Source organism: Anomaloglossus baeobatrachus, chromosome 9 (genome assembly GCF_048569485.1).
Source record: "Anomaloglossus baeobatrachus isolate aAnoBae1 chromosome 9, aAnoBae1.hap1, whole genome shotgun sequence".
NCBI lineage: Eukaryota > Metazoa > Chordata > Amphibia > Anura > Aromobatidae > Anomaloglossus > Anomaloglossus baeobatrachus.
In genome coordinates, this window is record NC_134361.1 from 61,113,038 (window position 1) to 61,133,443 (window position 20,406).

General features: G+C 46.6%; 1 protein-coding gene across 1 annotated transcript in view; it reads left to right on the plus strand.

The window, feature by feature from the left end:
- Positions 1-20,406, plus strand: part of ADGRG4 (adhesion G protein-coupled receptor G4) — a 127,448-nt gene that overhangs the window by 57,908 nt on the left and 49,134 nt on the right. Inside the window, exons 10-13 of the mRNA XM_075324871.1 lie at positions 3,088-3,191; positions 5,989-6,196; positions 7,266-7,416; positions 17,137-17,268. Coding sequence (XP_075180986.1) covers positions 3,088-3,191; positions 5,989-6,196; positions 7,266-7,416; positions 17,137-17,268 — 595 coding nt within the window. The remainder of the gene's footprint in view (positions 1-3,087; positions 3,192-5,988; positions 6,197-7,265; positions 7,417-17,136; positions 17,269-20,406) is intronic.

Consider the following 20,406-nt stretch of genomic DNA (forward strand, 5'->3'; position numbering starts at 1 on the left):
CACAGTTCCTCCATGGGATCTGGATCTGGTTCTCAATGGACTCTGCGAAGTTACGTTCGAACCTCTGGATGATGTAACTATTCAGCAATTATCATTCAAAACGGCTTTTTTGGTAGCCATTACCACTGCAAAGAGAATTGGAGAACTGCAAGCTTTATCCATTCGACCTCCATATCTCCAGGTCCTGCCCGACAGAATCATTTTGAAGCTTGATCCAACGTTCCGGCCGAAGGTGGTGTCCACGACCAATCTAGAACAAGAAGTGGTCCTGCCGTCGTTCTGTTCCGACTCTTCCACCCAACAAGAAGAACCCCTTCACTCTTTGGATGTCAGAAGAGCGGTGCTGGCTTATTTGGAGGCTACCCGGAGCTGGCGAATAGATTCTACCCTATTTGTGCAATTTGGGGGAAAAAACCGAGGGAAGACGGTGTCTAAGACAACTCTGTCTCGGTGGGTTAGGTCTACTATTACAGCTACTTACCAGTCCGCGGGTCGCGACCCCCCAACTCACCTTAGGGCCCACTCCACCAGAGCTCTGTCCACTTCATGGGCAGAGAGAGCAGGGGTTTCCTTAGAACAAATTTGCCGTACAGCGACGTGGTCTGGTCCCCACATGTTTTGTAAGCACTATAAACTGGATCTTCTCACTGATCAACATACATTGTTCGGTAGGAAGGTTCTACAGGCTGTGGTCCCCCCCTCATAGGGATTACTTTGGCATTCTCCTACAGTGCTGTCATGAGGCGTCCTGGAAAATAGGAATTACTACTTACCGGTAATGATGTTTCCAGGAGCCATCATGACAGCACTATTATTTCCCTCCCGTCTGGTTATGTACCGTGTTTGTTGTGCGTTTATGCATTAATAAAATGGTGTTATCTCCCATCCTGGTGTGGTACTTGAAAAATCACTGAGGAGAGGGGGATGGGGAGGGGCTTTTATCCTCTTGCGTTTTCCTGTCCCTGTAAAGGTCAAAGGAGCAACTCCTACAGTGCTGTCATGATGGCTCCTGGAAACATCATTACCGGTAAGTAGTAATTCCTATTTTTTTTTCTACTGTTCACTTTTGTTTTCGCAGCCGCTTCCACCTCCCGCCCAGACATGGCGCCGCACGGCAGCATACATGCACAGGATGGGAGGTGGAAGCGGCGGTGACGGTACCGGGAGGATTCACGCTTCTGTGTTTACTGACAGAAGGAATCCTCTTCCTGTACACGTCACTTTACTACCCACCTCCTGCGTTTATAGCTGCGTTTTTGGTCTTAGAAACGCACCAAAACGCAGCTATTTGCGTTTCTCATTGCGTCTTTCAACATCCCATTGCACTCAATGGATGAAAAGCGCAGTGAAAAACGCGGGAATAATTGACATGCTGCGTTTTTGTGGCACCACAAAAACAAAGCTGAAAAAAAACGCTGTGTGCAGACAGCAAAAATGAAAACTCATAGACTTTGCTGGGGAAGCAAAGTCATGCAGTTTTCTGAGCAAAAACGCACCCGAAAACTGCGCAAAAACGCCGCGAAAAACGCACTGTGTGAACTTACCTTTATGCTGGATGGGATTAAATGTTTGAACTTTTATAGTTTCTTCAGTTGACATGTTTGTATGGTTATGACCTCTCAGGATTGTTTGTTTCCCTTGTAATCCTGTATGTTGTGACAATGAAGATAATGGTTTCTGCATGTGAAGAACAGACAAATGGAATTAGAATCTGTTGTATTCATTTTTTTTCCAGACCAGAAGCTACGAGGGGCTGCTGATATGTCTTTGGCTTTGTGATTTTTTTTGTTTCTATGCTAACGATTGTTACATCACATGAAAGCCTTCTGTTTCTAATATATGTTTTCAAAATTTTGTGTTTGTTGCTTATAGCAACAGTGTTCTACGCACACGGGAAAACAAAATGGCGGAGTCTTATTCGATATTCACAGCAACTGAGAGCAGAGGAGTGATACTTTTTTCTGCAAGGAAAGTCCGCGAAGGATATTCATGGTGATATGTCGCAGACATTGGGGGATCAATGCCCTTCATATTCGATATTTAAGAACTGGGTTGCCAAATTTTAAACAGGCCACTTCAGCACCAATGATGAGGAACATCCTGGACGACCGAGAGTGGTTGTTCTTCCTGGGATTGTCTGCTGTGCACAACCTCATACTGGAGAATCGATGAATTTCAGCTAAAGCAATAGCAGACATTATGGGGATTTCCCGTGAATGTGTTTGTGTCATTATCCATGAACATTTGGACATGAGGAAGCTTCTGCAAAGTGGTTCCCCAAACGTTTGACAACAGATCAGCGAAGCATGTGAGTGAAAACTTCCCGGTCCATTTGTCAGCTTTTCCGGACTGATAAAAACTTCCTGGATCAACTGATCACTATGGATGAGATCTGGATTTATTTGTATGACCCTGAAAACAAAGAGCAGTCAAAAGAGTAGAGGCACAGTAGTTCTCCTCATCCAAAGAAGTTCAGGGTGCAAAACTCAGCCACTAAGGTGATGGCATCTGTGTTCTGGGATAAGGAGGGTGTGCTGCTAGTGGACTACCTTCAAAAGGGTTCCACCATCAATGCAAGGTATTACATTAAACTTTTGGACGAATTGAAGGCAGCTCTGAAGGCCAAAAGGTGCAGCAAGCTGTCCAAAGGAATCTTGTTCCTGTAAGACAACGCCTCCGCTCACACTGCACAAGCGACCACGGCAAAACTGGCAGAGCTGGGCTTCCAGCTGGTTGACCACCCACCTTATTCACCAGATCTAGCTCACTCCTCTATCATCTGTTTCCAAACCTGAAGAAACACCTCAAGGACACCAAATTTCACACCATTTCTGATGCCATGGCTGCTACGGATGCCTGGTTTGAGGTACAACCGAAATCCTTTTTTTTTTGCTAGGCTTACCGAACGTGGAATACCAATGTAAGAAGTGTGTTGACATCAGTGGAGAGTATCTGGAATAAATGTAAAGTTTCATCATCCTATCTGTTTTTTTTTCCAGGTAAAGCCAAAGACTTATCAGCAGCCCCTCGTATAAAATGGATATGATCAATTTACCTTCTCATTAAGTGACTGTTTGTGTATTTCAGCTACATCAATATTACCAATCTTGTAACAGATTGGGGAGAGGTGAATTATAGCAAATGCATTCCTAGCTCATTTAATGATCTTGAAAATGTTCCTGTAACACCAGGTGAGTGTGGCTGGGACTATTCAGGGACAGAATATTTAGTGGGTGTCAGTTATGGGTATTTCTCATGGAGTTAGTGCACACATTATAAAAGGAAAGTGTTTGATCATGTTGACAAATTTATAAGAAACACATACAAGCTGTTAGGGCACCAGTGCGTGTTGGGATGTCACAGGGAATTAATATCAATAATGTGTTCACCTGAAAAAAAAATGCAATATAAAAAATGCAATGTAGAAATGCATTGATAATATGCATTTTTTTATGTGTGTTTTTTAATTTTTCTTATAAGTATAGAAAGGAAGGTGTTAAATACATGTGAGTATGAATGGAGGCCAGCAACCACAGAGTGGTGTTGGGTTGTGTCAATGTATCTCAGACTATAGAACATACAGATATATATTACAGGTGACCAAATTGCCCTGTCACTACTGTGCCATGTCAGTTCTGCATCACATTGCCCTGTCCTTCTGTGCCACATTGCCAGGTCACTTTTATGCAACATTTCCCTGTCACTTTTATGCAACATTTCCTTGTCCCCTTTGTGCCACATGGTCACGTCACCTCTGTGCCACATTGCCACGTAACTTATGTGCCACATAGCCATGTCACTTCTGGGCCATGTCACTTCAGTGCCACATTGCCACATCACACCTGTGCCACATCACACCTGTGCCACATTACCACGTCACTTCTGTGCCACATTGCCCTGTCACTTCTGTTCCATGTGGCCACGCCACTTCTGTGCCACATTGCTCTGGCTGTCATTTCTGTGTCACATTGCCCTGTCACTTCTGTGCCACATTACCCTGTCACTTCTGTGCCAAATTGCCATGTCACTTCTATGGAACATTTCCCTGTCACTTCTTTGCCATGTGGCCACGCCACTTCTGGGCCACGTGGCCAAACCACTTCTGTGCCACATTGCCCTGGCTGTCATTTCTGTGCAACATTGCCCTGTCACTTCTGTGCCACATTGCCCTGTCACTTTTGTGCCAAATTGCCCCGTCACTTCTATGGAACATTTGCCTGTCACTTCTGTGCCACATTGCCAAGTCACACCTGTGGCACATTGTCCAAGTCACTTCTTTGCCACATTGCCACATCACACCTGTGCCACATTGTCACGTCACACCTGTGCCACATTGCCAGGCCACTTCTGTGCCCCATTGCCTCGCCACTTCTGTGCCACATTGCCACGCCACTCCTGTGCCACATTGTCATGTCGCTTCTGTGCCACATTGCCACATCACACCTGTGCCACATTGCCACATCACACCTGTGCCACATAGCCATGTCACACCTGTGCCAAATTGCCATGTCACACCTGTGCCACATTACTTCTGTGCCAATTTGCCACGCCACTTCTGTGCCACACTGCCACATAACTTTTGTGACACATTGCCACGTCATGTCTGTGCCACGTCACTTTTGTGCCACATTGCCCTGGCTGTAATTTCTGTGCCACATTGCCACATCACACCTGTGCCACATTGCCATGTCACACCTGTGTCACATTGCCACGTCACTTCTTTGCCACACCTCTTCTGTGCCACATTGCCAAGTCACTTCTGTGCCACATTGCCACGGCTGTCACTTCTGTGCCACATTGCCTTGTCACTTCTGGGCTATATTGCCACATCACTTTTGTGCCAGATTGCCACGTCACTTCTGTGCCATATTGCCATTGCTGTCAATTCTGTGCCACATGCCACATTGCCATGGCTGTCACTTATGTGCCACCTCACTTCTTTGCCATATTGCCCTGTCACTTTTATGCCACATTACACTGTCATTTTTGTGCCACATTGCCCTGTCACTTCTGTGCCACATTGCCCTATCACTTCTATGCCACATTGCCCAGTCACTTCTGTGCCACATTGCCATGTCACACCTGTGCCACATTGCCACGTCTCTTCTGTTCCTTGTCACTTCAGTGCCACATTGCCCTGTCACTTCTGTGCCACTTTGCCACATCACTTCTGTGCCACATCAGTTCTTAGCCAAATTTCCACGTCAGTTCTGTGCCACATTTACATGTCACAGCTTTGCCACTTTGCCACGTCATTTCTGTGTCACATCAATTCTGTGCCACATTGCCACGTCACTTCTGTGCCTCATTGCCACTATCACTTCTGTGCCACATTGCCACGTCCCTTCTGTGCCACATCACTTCTGTGCCACATTGTCACGTCAGTTTTTAGCCAAATTGCCACGTCAGTTCTGTGCCACATTTCCACGTCACACCTCTGCCACATTGCCATGTCTTTTCTGTGTCACATCATTTCTGTGCCACATTGCCACGTAACTTATGTGCCTCATTGCCACTGCTGTCACTTCTGTGCCACATTGCCACGTCACTTCTGTATCACATTGCCATGTCACTTCTGTGTCACATTACCCTTGCTGTCACTTCTGTGTCACATTGCCACATCACTTCTGTGCCACATTGCCCTGGCTGTCACTTCTGGGCCACATTGCCACGTCACTTCTGTGCCACATTGCCATATCACACCTGTGCCTCACTGCCACGTCACTTCTGTGCCACATTTCCCTGTCACTTCTGTGCCACATTTCCCTGTCACTTCTGTGCCATACTGGTCTGTCACTTCTGTGCCACATTGGTCTGTCACTTCTATGCCACATTGCCCTATCACATCTCTGCCACATTGCCCTGTCTATTCTGTGCCACATTGCCCTGTCTATTCTGTGCCACATTTCACTCCCACTCCCACATTGTAGCCAACACAGCTCTTCTTTGCATAATGCAAACACGTTTTTCCCTTATTTTTTCCTGTAGAAAATGCAAACTTTTTGGCATTACAAATTCTAAATATGACGAAGAATGCGACCTCCTTATTGGAAAACGATATAAGAATCATTCTCAACAAAATCTCGGAGATAATTGCATTGGGAGAAATCGATGTTGAAAATGCAAAAGTTCATGTTGATGTGATAAACGTTATTGTCTTAAAAGCTGGAATAACAATGCGCCCATTCACTAACAAGTAAGTAGCCACCTTCTGGGACGTTCCTGACCATCTTATGACTATTGGTTTAGCTGGCGTGAAGCTTCAGTTGGACATGAGGTATATGCGGTGGTATAATGCCTGGTGACAAGTTACCATTCAACATATACAGCATATTTCTGGGCTTGCACCCTACAATTGTAGGGTGCAAGCCCAGAAATTAACACAAAGAAGAACAATTAACACAAAGAGGAACTTTGGTGTTTTGTGCCTGTCGTATAGTTGTTTTGGGGGTTGAGGACTTCTCATATGGGGGGAATATGATTCTTAAAGGGATATGAATGGTTGTTTCCTTCCATATAAGAGTAATACCTGAACGGATTGCCCTAGAGTATAAAGGCTGCTTTACATGCAGCGTCATTGCTAGCAATATCGCTGATGAAAGCACCCGCCCCCGTCGGTTGTGCATCACGGGCAAATCGCTGCCTGTGGCGCACAACATCGCTAGGACCCGTCACACGTACTTACCTGGCTAACGACGTCGCTGTGGCCGGCAAATTACTCTTTTCTAAGGGGGCGGTTCGTGCGGCGTCACAGCGACATCGCATAGCAGCCGTCCAATAGAAGCGGAGGCAGAGAGCAGCCGAAAGAAAGTGACGCCCACCTCGTTGCCGGAGGACGCAGGTACCGTGTTCGTCGTTCCAGGGGGGGCATGTAGCGATGTGTGCTGCCTCAGGAACGACGAACAACCTGCGTCCTGCAACATCAACAATATTTGGGATTAGAACGATGTGTCAACGATCAAGTGAGTAATTTTGATCGTTAGCGGTCGTTCATAAGTTTCACACGCAACAACGTCGCTAACGAGGCCGGATGTGCGTCACAAATTCTGTGACCCCAACGACATCTCGTTAGCGATGTTGTTGCGTGTAAAGCGCCCTTTAGGCTATGTTCCAACAATGATTTTTTTGGTGACCATGAGCGAGTAAACCAAAAAAGCCTGGTATGCCGATAGCGACGAGACAATAATACTGAATAGAAATCTTATTCTACAACAATGTAATATCTGTCTACTGACCAAGAACTTGTAACTTCTTGTAATTTTAAGGATTCTTAATTTGATGGAAGGAGTTGGATTCAAAATGAATTTTCCCACTGAAACAGCAAATGTGACCACCGATTCGATGGCCTTACTAATATCAAAAACATTTGAAGAAATGTACTTCACAGTTACGACATATTTGGAAGGGAATCTGGAGGTACGGTTGTTCTGTACTTGACAACTAGAAAGTTAGTTTACATGTTTTATGGAGCTACAACTCCGAGGGTATCAGCCAAATATGAATATGCAATAATACGTAGGTGTAATTCCCGTAAACCTTTGGAGATCTGTTTGGGTTTGTGGTCTTTATTTTCAGAAATAATTCAAGATTAATTCTATTCCTCATTTCTGTGTGATGCCCTTTGATAATAATAATAATAAAAAAAATCACCTTTGGAAATGATCTGTTTATGGCTGGCTTTGTGTGGGCGGAAACCCAAACTGCCCAATTAGTGACCTCCATTGGGGTTCAGGTCAAGTCTTTGACCCAAACCGAACTTTATCTAAAGTCCAGCTGCACCTGCCGAACCAAACTTCCATGGGTCCACTCATCTCTAATCTAAAGTTGTCCGAATCCGTCATTTTCAGATGGACTGGGTGACCATCTGTTGTTTTTGGGGTCTCCCTATTCTCTCCACACCTGATAATGTTGGGGGAAGAGAAGGATTGGGAATTTAAAACTTAAACTCCAGATCATTTTGTTTTATGTTCAATCTTTTTTTATTAAGTATTGTTTCAGAATTACAATAAACATCATGAGCATATATTGAAAACATTTACAAATTTCCAACACAAAAATGTACTGAACTGTTTAGTTATGTCCTTATGTGTCCTAAGACACAGCTCCCTCTGTCCATTCCAAACAATGCCCCCGTATCCCCATGACCTTCTGTAGCTGAGTTCATGCAATACAAGGAATGTAGCCATAAACGACTACATTTGGACTTCCCAGGTCACTAGGACAGTATATCTTAAGAAATATTATATAGTTCGTCACTTCCAGAGAGATTAAAGACTCCAACAAGATTATGGATATGAATGAGTAAAGAGCAATATAAAAGATACATATAAGAGAAAAGAGAAAGCAGGGTGGGAGAGAAGAGGGGGCGGGAGGGGGGGAGGGGAAGGGAAAGAGGTCACCTGGGGGACCCGTGACCAGGGGTCAAGCCGAAGCCCCTGTTCCTCCTTCCATATCTCTCCGCGCAAGCAGGTGTCCCTGTCCACCCATTTCCAGGTTTCTTAAAAAAGCTTATGGAAATCCGTGGAGTCATGGAAACTCATCCACTCACTCCAGGTTGTATAAAACTTAGCTCCATATCCAGAGAGGTCAGCCGACATTTCCTCCATTCTGTAGATATCGGTCATTTCCGAATACCATTCTGTGATTGGAGGAATTGTGGTTGTTTTCCAATGTCTTGGAATTACCGAGTGGGCGGCTGTTATGCAGAATCTCAGGATGTCTTTCTTGTGGTAAGAGATTGACTTTGGCAAAATGGAAAGTAGGGCAATTTTAGGAGAACTCACCACCTGTCTCCCAGTTATGAGTCGGTAGTTGTCAAATACCTTAGTCCAAAAGGGTTTTATCAGCTGGCACTCCCACCAAATATGAATCATGGTGCCCTTCTCCTTGTTACACCTCCAACACACTTGGGAGACCTGTGGGAAGATCGCGTGAAGCTTTGACGGATATTGATACCATCGTGTTAATATTTTATAATTTTTCTCCTGGGCAGAGCATGCAATTGACATCTTGTGGCTGAATAAGAAACTTTTCGCCCACTCCTCCTGTGAGATGGTCTCCCCCAGATCCCGTTCCCAAGCCAACTGGTAGTTTGTCTTATCAGCTCCCCCATGTCCGATGAGGACCTTATATATGAGGGAGATTGCATGATCCGGGGAGTCCCCCCTTTTGAACAGTTCCTCCAGTGGAGTAAGAGTTCTGCGGATCAGGCCCTCTGCCTCCCGTGTAGCGAGAAACGACCGCAGCTGTACGTATTCAAACCACTGCACTCCTCTCCCCATGGGCCGCACTCTGATATCCTGAAAGTCAGGCAGCTTACCATCCACGAGAATGTCTCCAACGCGGGTGTCCTCCACTGCCCTCCATCCGAGAAAAGCACTCTTCCGATAACCAGGACAGAAAGAAGGGCAAGAAAAGAGAGGAGACAGGGGGCCTAGAGTGTTTGATGGAGCAAATTTGCCTGATACTGTGTGCCAAACTTTGAGGGTGTCCCTTGTGTATTTCGGTACCGAACCCATCATGGAATTGTCTGATAGTGGTATCCAGGGGAGATGGCCCAGCGGGACTGGAATATCTGTCTGTTCTATCTGTACCCATTGTTTATGTTTGTTTTGGAAAGTCCAATCCAGCACACGGACCAGAGCTGAGGCCTGGAAGTATGTTTTAAAGTCAGGGAGTCCAGCTCCCCCCTTTTCCTTTAGGCGAGTCAAGGAGCGCAACCCAAGCCGAGGCCTCCTCCCCCCCCACACAAAGCGCACAAAGCTGAACGTAGGCTCTGAAAAAACCCACTTGGGGGTATTATAGGGACAGTTTGGTAAATGTATAAAAAACGGGGTAAAATGTCCATCTTAATCACGTTCATCCTACCAAACCACGATAGTCTCAATCCATTGTAGGATGTTAGATTTTTAATTGTTCGGTTTAGCAGGGTTAGGTAATTAAGCGTGTATAATTTAGATAAATCTGCCGGAATGTACACCCCCAAATACTTCACTGCCTCAGGTTTCCACTTGAACGGGAAATTGGAGGCGATCCGACTAACCTCTGATTGGGACAACGAGATATTCAAGGCCTCCGATTTAGAAAAATTGACCCTAAAATTACTTAAGTGGCCAAATCGTTCAAGTTCCTTCATCAATGATGGTAGGGAGGTGTGGGGTTGACTGACATATAATAATAAATCGTCTGCGTACAATGCCGCTTTATGATGGACTGAACCACATCTAATCCCCTGGATATCCTCATTTTTCCTAATGGCATTCGCCAAATGTTCCATAACAATTACATATAACAGAGGGGACAAAGGGCACCCCTGTCTGGTCCCGTTCTGTATGGCAAAAGAGGAGGACAACATACCATTGATCCGGACCCGGGCAGTCGGACCAGAGTATAGCGCAAAGATTTTTTGTAAGAACTTGGGACCCAATCCCAGTTGATCTAGTGCTGCTCTCATGAATCCCCAGTGGACCCGGTCAAAGGCCTTTTCTGCATCGATGGACAATAAGCCCATGGGAATTGATTCAAGCTTGGCCTTCGCTACCAGAAGTCCAGTCTTGATGGTATTATCCCTGGCTTCACGGCCTTTGACAAAGCCCACCTGATCTGTGTGTATACTCGGGGGCAGCAAGGGCGCCAATCTGTCCGCCAGTATCTTAGAGAAAAGTTTAATGTCAATGTTCAACAAAGATATGGGTCGATAATTTGCAGCATGTGCTAGGTCCTTCCCGGGCTTGGGGATTACACTAATGTGTGCCTCTAGGGACTGAGGAACGAATCCAACCTCTCCATCCAAGGAGTTAAACGTTCTGGCCATAATTGGGGCCAACTGTGCTCCGAACAGCTTATAAAAAGCCGGGGTGAATCCATCCGGTCCCGGGCATTTACCAGAGGGAGTGTGTCGAATAGCGGCACCTATCTCTATTTCTGAAATGTCCTCCTCCAAAGCCCCAGAAAGCAAGACATCCAGAGGGGGGAGGGCAGTATCTCCTACATATTTTCTTATTTTTTCCCCTAATTCCGTTGGGGCGAGGTCCGCGAACTGACCCTTGATGTTATATAACTTGTCATAGTAAGATTTGAAGACTTCAAGGATCTCCCCTGGATCGTGTGTGTTCCCATCTCTCTGTGTCTTAATAAATGGGATGTATGAAATGGCAGCCCTGGGATGTAGCATGCGTGCAAGAGGACGTCCGCATTTATCTGCCGCCTCATAAAAGAATCGCTTCATACGTTCTTTCTGATACAAATACCTCCGGTCCAGAAGGTCCTTAAGCGCAGCTCGCTTTTGAATAAGGTCAGCCATATCCGTTGGGGCGAGCGTCTGCTTATGCCGAAGCTCCAATCGGTGAATCTGCTGCAATAAACCGTTCACCTCCTCTGTCCTTTCTTTTTTAAGTCTGGAGCCGTGCTTAATCAGCACTCCCCTCAGGACGCATTTCAATGTTTCCCACTGGACCGGAGGTGATGTTGGATCTCCTTTATGTACCTGGACGAAGGACTCTATTGTGTCCTGCAACTCTTTCTGGCATATGCTATCTTTGAGAAGACTGCTATTTAGCCTCCATGTCCATGGGCGCTGAGTGACAGGGGGGATCTGTAGGGACAAGTAAATTGGGGCATGATCGGACCAGAATATATCTCCAATTTTAGCTATCGGTTGCCAAGAAAGGGCTCGCTGTCCCACCAAAAAGAAGTCAATTCTAGAGTATGTATTATGTGGGGGGGAGAAGAAAGTATAGTCCTTACCCTGTGGATTCAGAATGCGCCAAATGTCTATCAGTTGGAGGGCATGGAGGTCCCGCCTCAAAGAACCCATCTCGCGATGCCGACCTGGGCCTCTTCCAGAGGAGGAGTCTACTGCTGGATTTAGGGTAAAATTAAAGTCCCCGCCGATAAGCAGCGTCCCCTCTGCGAAGTCCGCCAGTGTCTTCAGGAGAGATCTGCACATAGAGACCTGGTTATTGTTTGGAAGATACCAATTAGCAATGCTAAACACCATATTGAATACCCTCAATTTGAGGAACACGTATCTACCTTGGCTATCTATGCATGTATCAATGATCGTATGCGCAAGCTGTTTATGTATTGCTATAGAGACTCCCTTAGACTTAGCCTCCGGGTTAGTGCTGTGGTACCATACGGGGTAGAATCTATCTTTAAATGCTGGTATATTGCCGGTTTTGAAATGCGTCTCCTGCAACAGGAGAATTTGTGTCCTCTGTTTGTGCATGGAGTAAAGGACCTGCGAGCGCTTCTGTGGGATATTGAATCCCCTTACATTGAGTGAGCATAATCTAAGGGCCTCCATCTCCCCGTCTATAGGTCCCCCAAGGAACAGGAAATTATTATTGTCAGAAAGGGGCGAGGGAGAGGGGGGGGGGGGAAGGGGAGGTGATGTGCAGAAGGGAAGAGAGGAGAAGAGGTAGTACAACTACTAAGGAGAGTTAGCGATAGGACTAGTTATAGATGGGAGCAAGGAAGAGAGGAAAGAAGGAAAAAGAGAAGAGGAAGAAAAAAAGAATGTAAAGGAGGAAATAAGAAGAAAAGGGAAGAAAAAGACTAAGAAAAAGAAGATAGGCCCTCAACAATAGTATTAGGCCGTGGTCTTGGGGTCAGTATAACCTACACCTGCCCGCAGCGTGTAGAACCCCGGTGGGGAGTAGTCTTTCAAAAGAGGCCCGTCTCCCCCGAACAGGCCCCAGACCCCTTAAACTGAAGTATTTTAAACTAGAACAATATTAGATGACGACACACCTTCACCCCACTTATCATTGAAATTCAAATAACTGTTAGTAATTAACTAGTAAGACATCAAAAATATTTAGCTATTATTACGTTCCTGAGACTGATGGCTCAGGTCAGAACTTAGCCGAAATAAATTCTGAATCAACTCTAAACCGGCCTGCAAGATCTGGATTCAACAACATGTCCAAGACTGGAAAGGGTGGGATGATCTCACTCCCCCTCACAGTCAGCTGGTGTCATTTCCACCCCTTTCTTCCGCTGTGAGCCCCGATTTTTCCTACGAGTAATTTCTCGTCGTGGTAGAGGGTTGGTGGTTAACTCTCCAGGGAGGCTGTGCACTCGTGGCCACTCCTTGTCTGAGATATGAACGACCGGTAATCCGAGGGCTGCACAAAAGGATGGAATATCCATTAGAGAATGGAGCACATGAAAACCTCCAGCATGTCGGACCTGTAGTTTAAAGGGGAAACCCCAAGAATACAGAATATTTCTCTGTCGTAGAACGTCCAGTAGAGGTCTCAGGGCCCTGCGCTTCTGTAGAGTGTGCCTAGACAAATCCGGGAGTAATTGGATCGGTGTATTCTTAAACAAGACAGAGTCCCTTTGCCTAGCTTTGGCCAGGATTTCTTCTTTTTTTTTATACTTATGGACTCTACATATTACATCCCGAGGATTAGCATTGTCCAAAGGTCTGGGGCCCAGAGATCTATGTGCTCTGTCCAATTCCAGGTGGGAATCCCTTGGTAGATCCAAAATGGAGTTGAACAGACGTCCTAATGATGCATCCAAGTCCTGGGGGGCTACGGACTCGGGGATACCCCGTATCCTGATGTTATTATGTCTGCCCCTGTTCTCTAAATCGTCTAACAGGTTCGTCAAGTTCTCTATTTGGATAGCTTGTGCCGCAAGAGTCTGTGCCTGTTGGGAAAGCTGCGCAGACATAGAGGCTGAGCACGTCTCGGAAGCTGTCATGCGTACATTTAACTGCTGCATTTCTCCTCTCATGGACTTAGACTCTGCTTTATATGAAGCCTCCATTCTGCTGATGTAATCCTCCATTTCTTCTCTAGTTGGGATAGCTCGGATACGGGCCTTAAGATCATCCCAGACACATATCTCTGATCCCCTCTCTCCAATGTCTCCATCTTCCGGACTGTGTGGAAGAGACCTGAGGGCAGCTGGTATCCGTCCTCTTTCAGGAGATGATGAGGTTTCACTTATATAGGAGTCCCCCACCGTGTCCAGGGCGTTTACCAGAGGTCCCCCCTCCATCCGTTTAGGCTGGGCACTACAGGGAGCAGGGATTAGAGGGGCCTCTAATGTACTGTGTACAGCAGTAACAAGTGGCTCATCACCAGGGCTCCTGAGCCTTAACTGCTCTGTACTGAGCGATGCCTCCCTGTATTCCTCTAGTGTTTCCCGCTCATAGGGTACCCCATGGGGAATGTCGTTATAGTCCTGCTGCTTATTCCCCCTGTTAGTCTGTTGGGCTGGCTGCATCATTATCAGGGGCTTCCCCAGAGCCTTACCCCCATCCTGGCCTTCGGCGTCCCGCTCTGTACACTGCTCTGTTTTCTCCCGGTCCCTCGGGCGGTGGGTCTCCGGCGCTGCAGCTGCCGCCATTATGTGAGTGGAGGGGATTCCCCTGTGCTGCGCCTCCTCGCCGCGTTCGGGCCCATTACCGCCGCTGCTCTGCTTTCCAACCACCGCCGCTGTCGACAGGGCCCTGGGCAGCTGAGGCTGTGTGATAATGCCGCCCTCCTCCATGCTGCCGGACGGCGCGGATGTCTCCCAGAGAGCTGCGGCCGCCTTTTTAGGTGAGGAAGACACTCGGCCTGGTCCGGTGGAGCTCCGTAAATATCTTGTTATGCGCGCAGGAGCCGGTGTCCGATGTTCTATTTTGGGCCTGCCGCTATTGCTGCTTCTCTTAGCCGGCATTGGCTGAGGTAGAGCCGGGTATGCGTCTCATAAACGGGGTCCAGGGCCTGTCCGAGCACGAGAGCAAGGGAAGTCAGCGTCCTCACTCCTCCATTGCCAGGCCACGCCCCCAGATCATTTTGTTTTAAAGAGAGATAAGATGCTGCCAAAGGAGTCTGGAACCATCTTTGTCTCCTTTCCCTTTGGAACCACATGAACACTCAGCCAGACTGAGTGTCCATGTCAATAGCCTGTCTTAGATCTCCTTAACACGTCCGTATTCCGGTACGTGTGACATCTGTTTTCTCATGTACCGTTGACATGGACACACGTAGACCCATTAAATTTAATGGGCTTGCACACAAGTCTGTGTTTTCACACGGACCGTATGTCTATGTGAGCACACGTGTCCGTGTGCTTCACACAGCGACATGTCCATTTTCTGCACAGGTGTCACACAGACTGGACATTGATGTTCTCCGTGTGACATCAGTGTGACACGTACCGGACAAAACACCTGTCCCTTAAAAATGTTTTTTTTTTATACTTACCTGTTACCAGTGCTGCTGTCTCTGCCTCTGCTGTTGCTTCCGGGCCCGCACATTATACTCATGCATATTCACTGCACTCACCACGGACCCGGAAGTAACAGCAGCACCGGAGACAGTTAAGTAACAAGTTCATACTGTCCATGAGCTATCTGGATGTCACACGTATAGCACAGGGACAGCACACGGAGAGCATACACAGGCACATAGACAAAAAACTGACCTGCCCCGGGGACCGTTCCACATGTGCGTTAAATGCACAGATGTGTGAAAGAGGCCTTAAGTATTAGGAAATAGCTGGTGTAAAGGCACCTTTAGAATGTCCCCACTAGTTTAAAGAGAACCTGCCAAAAGAACCTGTCCTGCAGTTTACCTCAGTATTACGATGTATTTTTGTAATCTGCCATACGGTTCAAGAGATATGGGACTCTTTATTTAGGGTTAATTTTTATGGTCTGTTCCATGGGGGCGTTCCTCATAGGATATTAATGATGAAAACCAGAAGAAGGAAACAGCGGCACTGTCCACAGCTCAAGCATAAAAGTCCATTTTATTCAAAACGTGTGCATAAAAACGCGGGGAAAAAGCCGGGTGCAGGACATCGGCCGTTTCGCAACTGCTTGCGCTTCAACAGGTCCTAGCATAAGCAAGCGCAAAACGTCTGTCGTCCTGAGAGTGGCTGCACCCGGCTTCTTCCATGCGTTTTCATGCACACGTTTTGAATAAAATGGACTTTTATGCATGAGCTGTGGACAGTGCCGCTGTTTCCTTCTTCTGGTTTTCATCGTGGTGATTCTTCTTGCATGGAGCATGCACCCTGAGCCAGCATCTACTAATAGAGGACTTGAGCAGACGTTCTCCTTCTACAGCCGTGATAACAAGGTAACCCCGCAGCAGTGCAGGACTGCTCTCTTATCATTGATACTCACAGGATATTAATGCAGAGCAGCCCAAAGACATACCTCAGAGCATCCTGTGAGCAACGCCCCCTTGGTTGGGCACTAAATGAAAAGGCACATATGTCTGGAACTGTATGGCAAATTACAAAAAGAAACTGAAAAACTAAACACACCCCTCGAATGCTCCATTGAACAGTGGGAATAAAATAAGAATAAAAACTGGACACTTTTGAGGCCACTGGCCAGGTCCTCTTTACAGGGGTTATCTAAGGCCCGTTTCACAAATCCGGCACACTTCAGTACAGTGTAATACAGTACAATGGCATAGCGGCAACCTCCGATCACATGCTGTCATGTGACCGGAGCTTGCCGCGATGCCATTGTACAGTATTAACACTGTACTGGAGTGTGCTGGATCCGGCAATCCGGCGCAATGCCAGATATGTGAAATGGCCCTAAGTGTAGATACTCCTTTTTTTAGTTTAGAGCCATTGTTTCCCATTGGAATGCCACAACGAGTGAATACATTTCCCCTCTCAAATTGGATATAGAGAGGACATTCAGGTCCTGATTCATCAACGAATGTTTGCCAGGTTTTTTTGAAGTGGTGTAAAATATTTACACAAATTGTTAAGCAAAATTTTTACCTTTAGGTACCTTTTATGCCTGTCATGGAAAACTCTGACAAAGTGGACTGGATAGGGAGTGGTGAATCAGAATTTGAACCACAAAAATGGCATAAATTACACTAGAAATGAACGGCAGCCATTTCCCGGAGTATCATTTCCGGCGAAGGCGCATACAAGTTGTAAAATGCGGTACATGCCTCTTAATGAATATGCCGCATTTTACTCCAGCACACCTTTCATTCAGACTGATGTACACGGCACCAATCTTCATGAATTGGGGCTTTCGGGGTAAGACATTGATAGCTCCAGTCTGCCATGGTGTTAACGGCTTTTACAGAGATGCTTCATGCTTCATGGTCTACCAAAATAATTGTTTGGAACCTTTGTTTTTATTCACAGATAACACTAGAGCAGTTTCCTCGTGACAAGGCTGTAGCCTTTATACATTTACCAAAATCAATCCAAAACCAAGCAGAAATATCATCATCCAGGGTCCAATTTAACTTTATTGGCAGTTCATCACCTTTCCAGGTAAAAAAAACCTAAACTGCATATAAATAGTGGTTTTCTTTACATGTGTGCACTATAACACCCATAATTTTATATGTACGTGAGGTCCCCAAAATATTGTCAAGAAAGCCTTTACAAACAGCTTTTTAGAAATAAAACACCACATTTTATTAGCTGTTTGACAACTTTTATGCTTTTTTCTTCCCTAACAAAAATGTTTGCAGGTCAGATGTTTTGAACTTTTTTTGTTTGCTTTTGTTTTTCCCTTTCCTATTTTTTTTCTTCCCCTTTTTCTATTTCTTGCCAAAATCGCAGAATGCTTTAGGTAGGGTGTTTTATTCAGGCAGTTTGTGACATTTTAAACTCAAAGACCTTCATTGATTTTTTTTCTTTTGTTTTTTTAAAATATGCATGTGTTACCGTGAATTTTGTTTATTTTTGTTAGTGTTTTTGTTGCATTTTTGACCCTACAAATCACATCATTCTAAGGCTGCGCTCACACAGGCGTATATTCGCTTATGGCCACGTTCAAATGATCGGTATTTGGTCAGAATTTGATATCAGTATTTGTAAGCTAAGGGCGGCTTTGCACACTACGACATCGCAGGTGCGATGTCGGTGGGGTCAAATCGAAAGTGATGCACTTCCGGCGTCACTTGCAATGTCGTAGTGTGTAAAACCTTTTTGATACGATGAACGAGCGCAAAAGCGTCGTTATCGTATCATCGGTGTATTCTCCGACATTTCCATAATGCCGGTGCAGAGACAGGTACAATGTCGTTCATCGTTCCTGCGCCAGCACACATCGCTGTGTGTAAAGCCGCAGGAGCGAGCAACATCTCCTACCTGCGTCCCGGCTGCAATGAGAAGGAAGGAAGTGGGCGGGATGTTTACATCCTGCTCATCTCCGCCCCTCCGCCACTATTGGCCACCTGCCGTGTGACGTCGCTATGACGCCGCATGACCTGCCCCCTTAGGAAGGAGGCAGGTCGCCGGCCAGAGCGACGGTTGCAGGGCAGGTGAGTGCATGTGAAGCTGCCGTAGCGATAATGTTCACTACGCCAGCTATCACAAGATATTGTACCTGCGACGGGGGCGGGAACTATCGCACTCGACATCGCAGCATCGGCTTGCGATGTCGTAATGTGCAAAGCCCGCCTAAAACCAGGAGTGGGTGGTAAATGCAGAAGTGGTGCCCAAGTTTCTATTTTACTTTTGTCATGGTTCCGCCTCCCCGTCCACATGGCTAGGGGCGGAGCCTTCTCCCGAGCCTCACTTCCGGAGCTTAGATGCTTTAAAAACTGACATCTCTAGTGAACCAGTGGCGACTATAAGCTTAGCGCTGCTTTGCCTGTGATTGCTGGTCCTGTAAGTGTTATCCTGATCCGTCTGTGCCTGTGCCCTAGTGCACTGTCTGTGTTCCGTCCCCTAGTCGTTCCCCCATTCCTCTGTCCCCTCTCCTACCTCCCCACTCGGTTGCTTCCTCTGGTACTGACCTCAACTCCGCCTCTGCTCTTTCCTCCAGTCCTCCTTCTGCCCGTACTGAGCTTGACCCGGCCCGCCTGACCATTCCTCGCACGCCCCACAGCTCTGCTCCCCAGCTGTGCTGTGAGGCAGTGTACGAGCACACATTGTGTATCTACGGTACTTCCTGGTTCTTGTTGCTCCATTTAGTGTCTTCTGCTGCAGAGCTCTGGCTCCCCCTGGTGGCAGCTTGACAACTTTCCCTCTGATTGTTCCACTCCTGGTTTTGGCTTCCAAATACTAATGTCAAATACTGACCAAATACTGACCATGTGAACTTGGCCTTAGTGAGAGTATAGGCCCAATTATATTAATGACACTCAACTCTAACTCTGATCAGAGCGTGTGTCGAGTGTCATTAACATAATTGATCCAATTCTTTCGCATGCAAGAGTTGTATCACAGTTATGGAGAAGATGAAGAGCGTAATTTCTCCATCTTCTCCTGTTCTCCATCTTTCTCATTCCGACTCGGCGTGAGAAAAAAAGGCTGCTTGACACTGCCCCATAGTATAACATTGGGTCGAGTGCAATTCAACAAAACATTGTCCGTGTTAAATGCTCATGACCCCACAACTAAATAAACACAATTGGAAAGCTTGCTCTTATATTTTCACTTTTGGGTCACCTGATAATTACATTGATATTCTTAATGCAGTACATATATATCGTTCATTCATGTGGGCAGTCTTGCAGCGCTGGGGTCCTGGGTTCTAGTCCCACTAAGGACAACATCTGCAAGGAGTTTGTATGTTCTCCCCGTGTTTGCGTGTGTTTCCTCCGAGAACTCCGGTTTCCTCCCACACTCCAAAAACATAGATGGGGAATTTAGATTGTGAGGCCCAATGAGGACAGTGTTGCCAATGTATGTAAAGCGCTGTGGAAGTTATAGCGCTATATAAATAAATATTCATCGGATTAGAGGCAATTTCCTAAGGGAAAACTAAGATACAGTAATGATGTGCTGCTAGGTGGCGACGCATTATGTATCTGTAAAGTCATCTAGCGGCCAACTGTGCAATATATGCCTAAAGGTACCGTCACACTAAGCGACGCTCCAGCGATCCCACCAGCGACCTGACCTGGCAGGGATCTCTGCACCGTCGCTACACGGGTTGCTGGTGAGCTGTCAAACAGGCAGATCTCACCAGCAACCAGTGACCAGCCCCCAGCCAGCAGCGACGCGTGGAAGCGATGCTGCGCTTGGTAACTAAGGTAGACATCGGGTTAATAAGCAAACCGCTTTGCCTATTTACCCGATGTGTACTCTGGCTACGGGAGCAGGGAGCCAGCACTGGCAGCCTGAGAGCGGCGGATGCTAGTAACTAAGGTAAATATCGGGTAACCAAGCAAAGGGCTTTTTGGTTAACCGATATTTACCTTGGTTACCAGCGTCCGCAGAAGCCGGCTCCTGCTGCCTGCACATTTAGTTGTTGCTCTCTCGCTGTCACACACAGTGATGTGTGCTTCACAGCGGGAGAGCAACGACCAAAAAATGGTCCAGGACGTTCAGCAACAACCAACGACCTCACAGCAGGGGCCAGGTTGTTGCTGGATGTCACACACAGCAACATCGCTAGCAACGTCGCTGTTGCGTCACAAAAACCGTGACTCAGCAGCGATGTCACTAGCGATG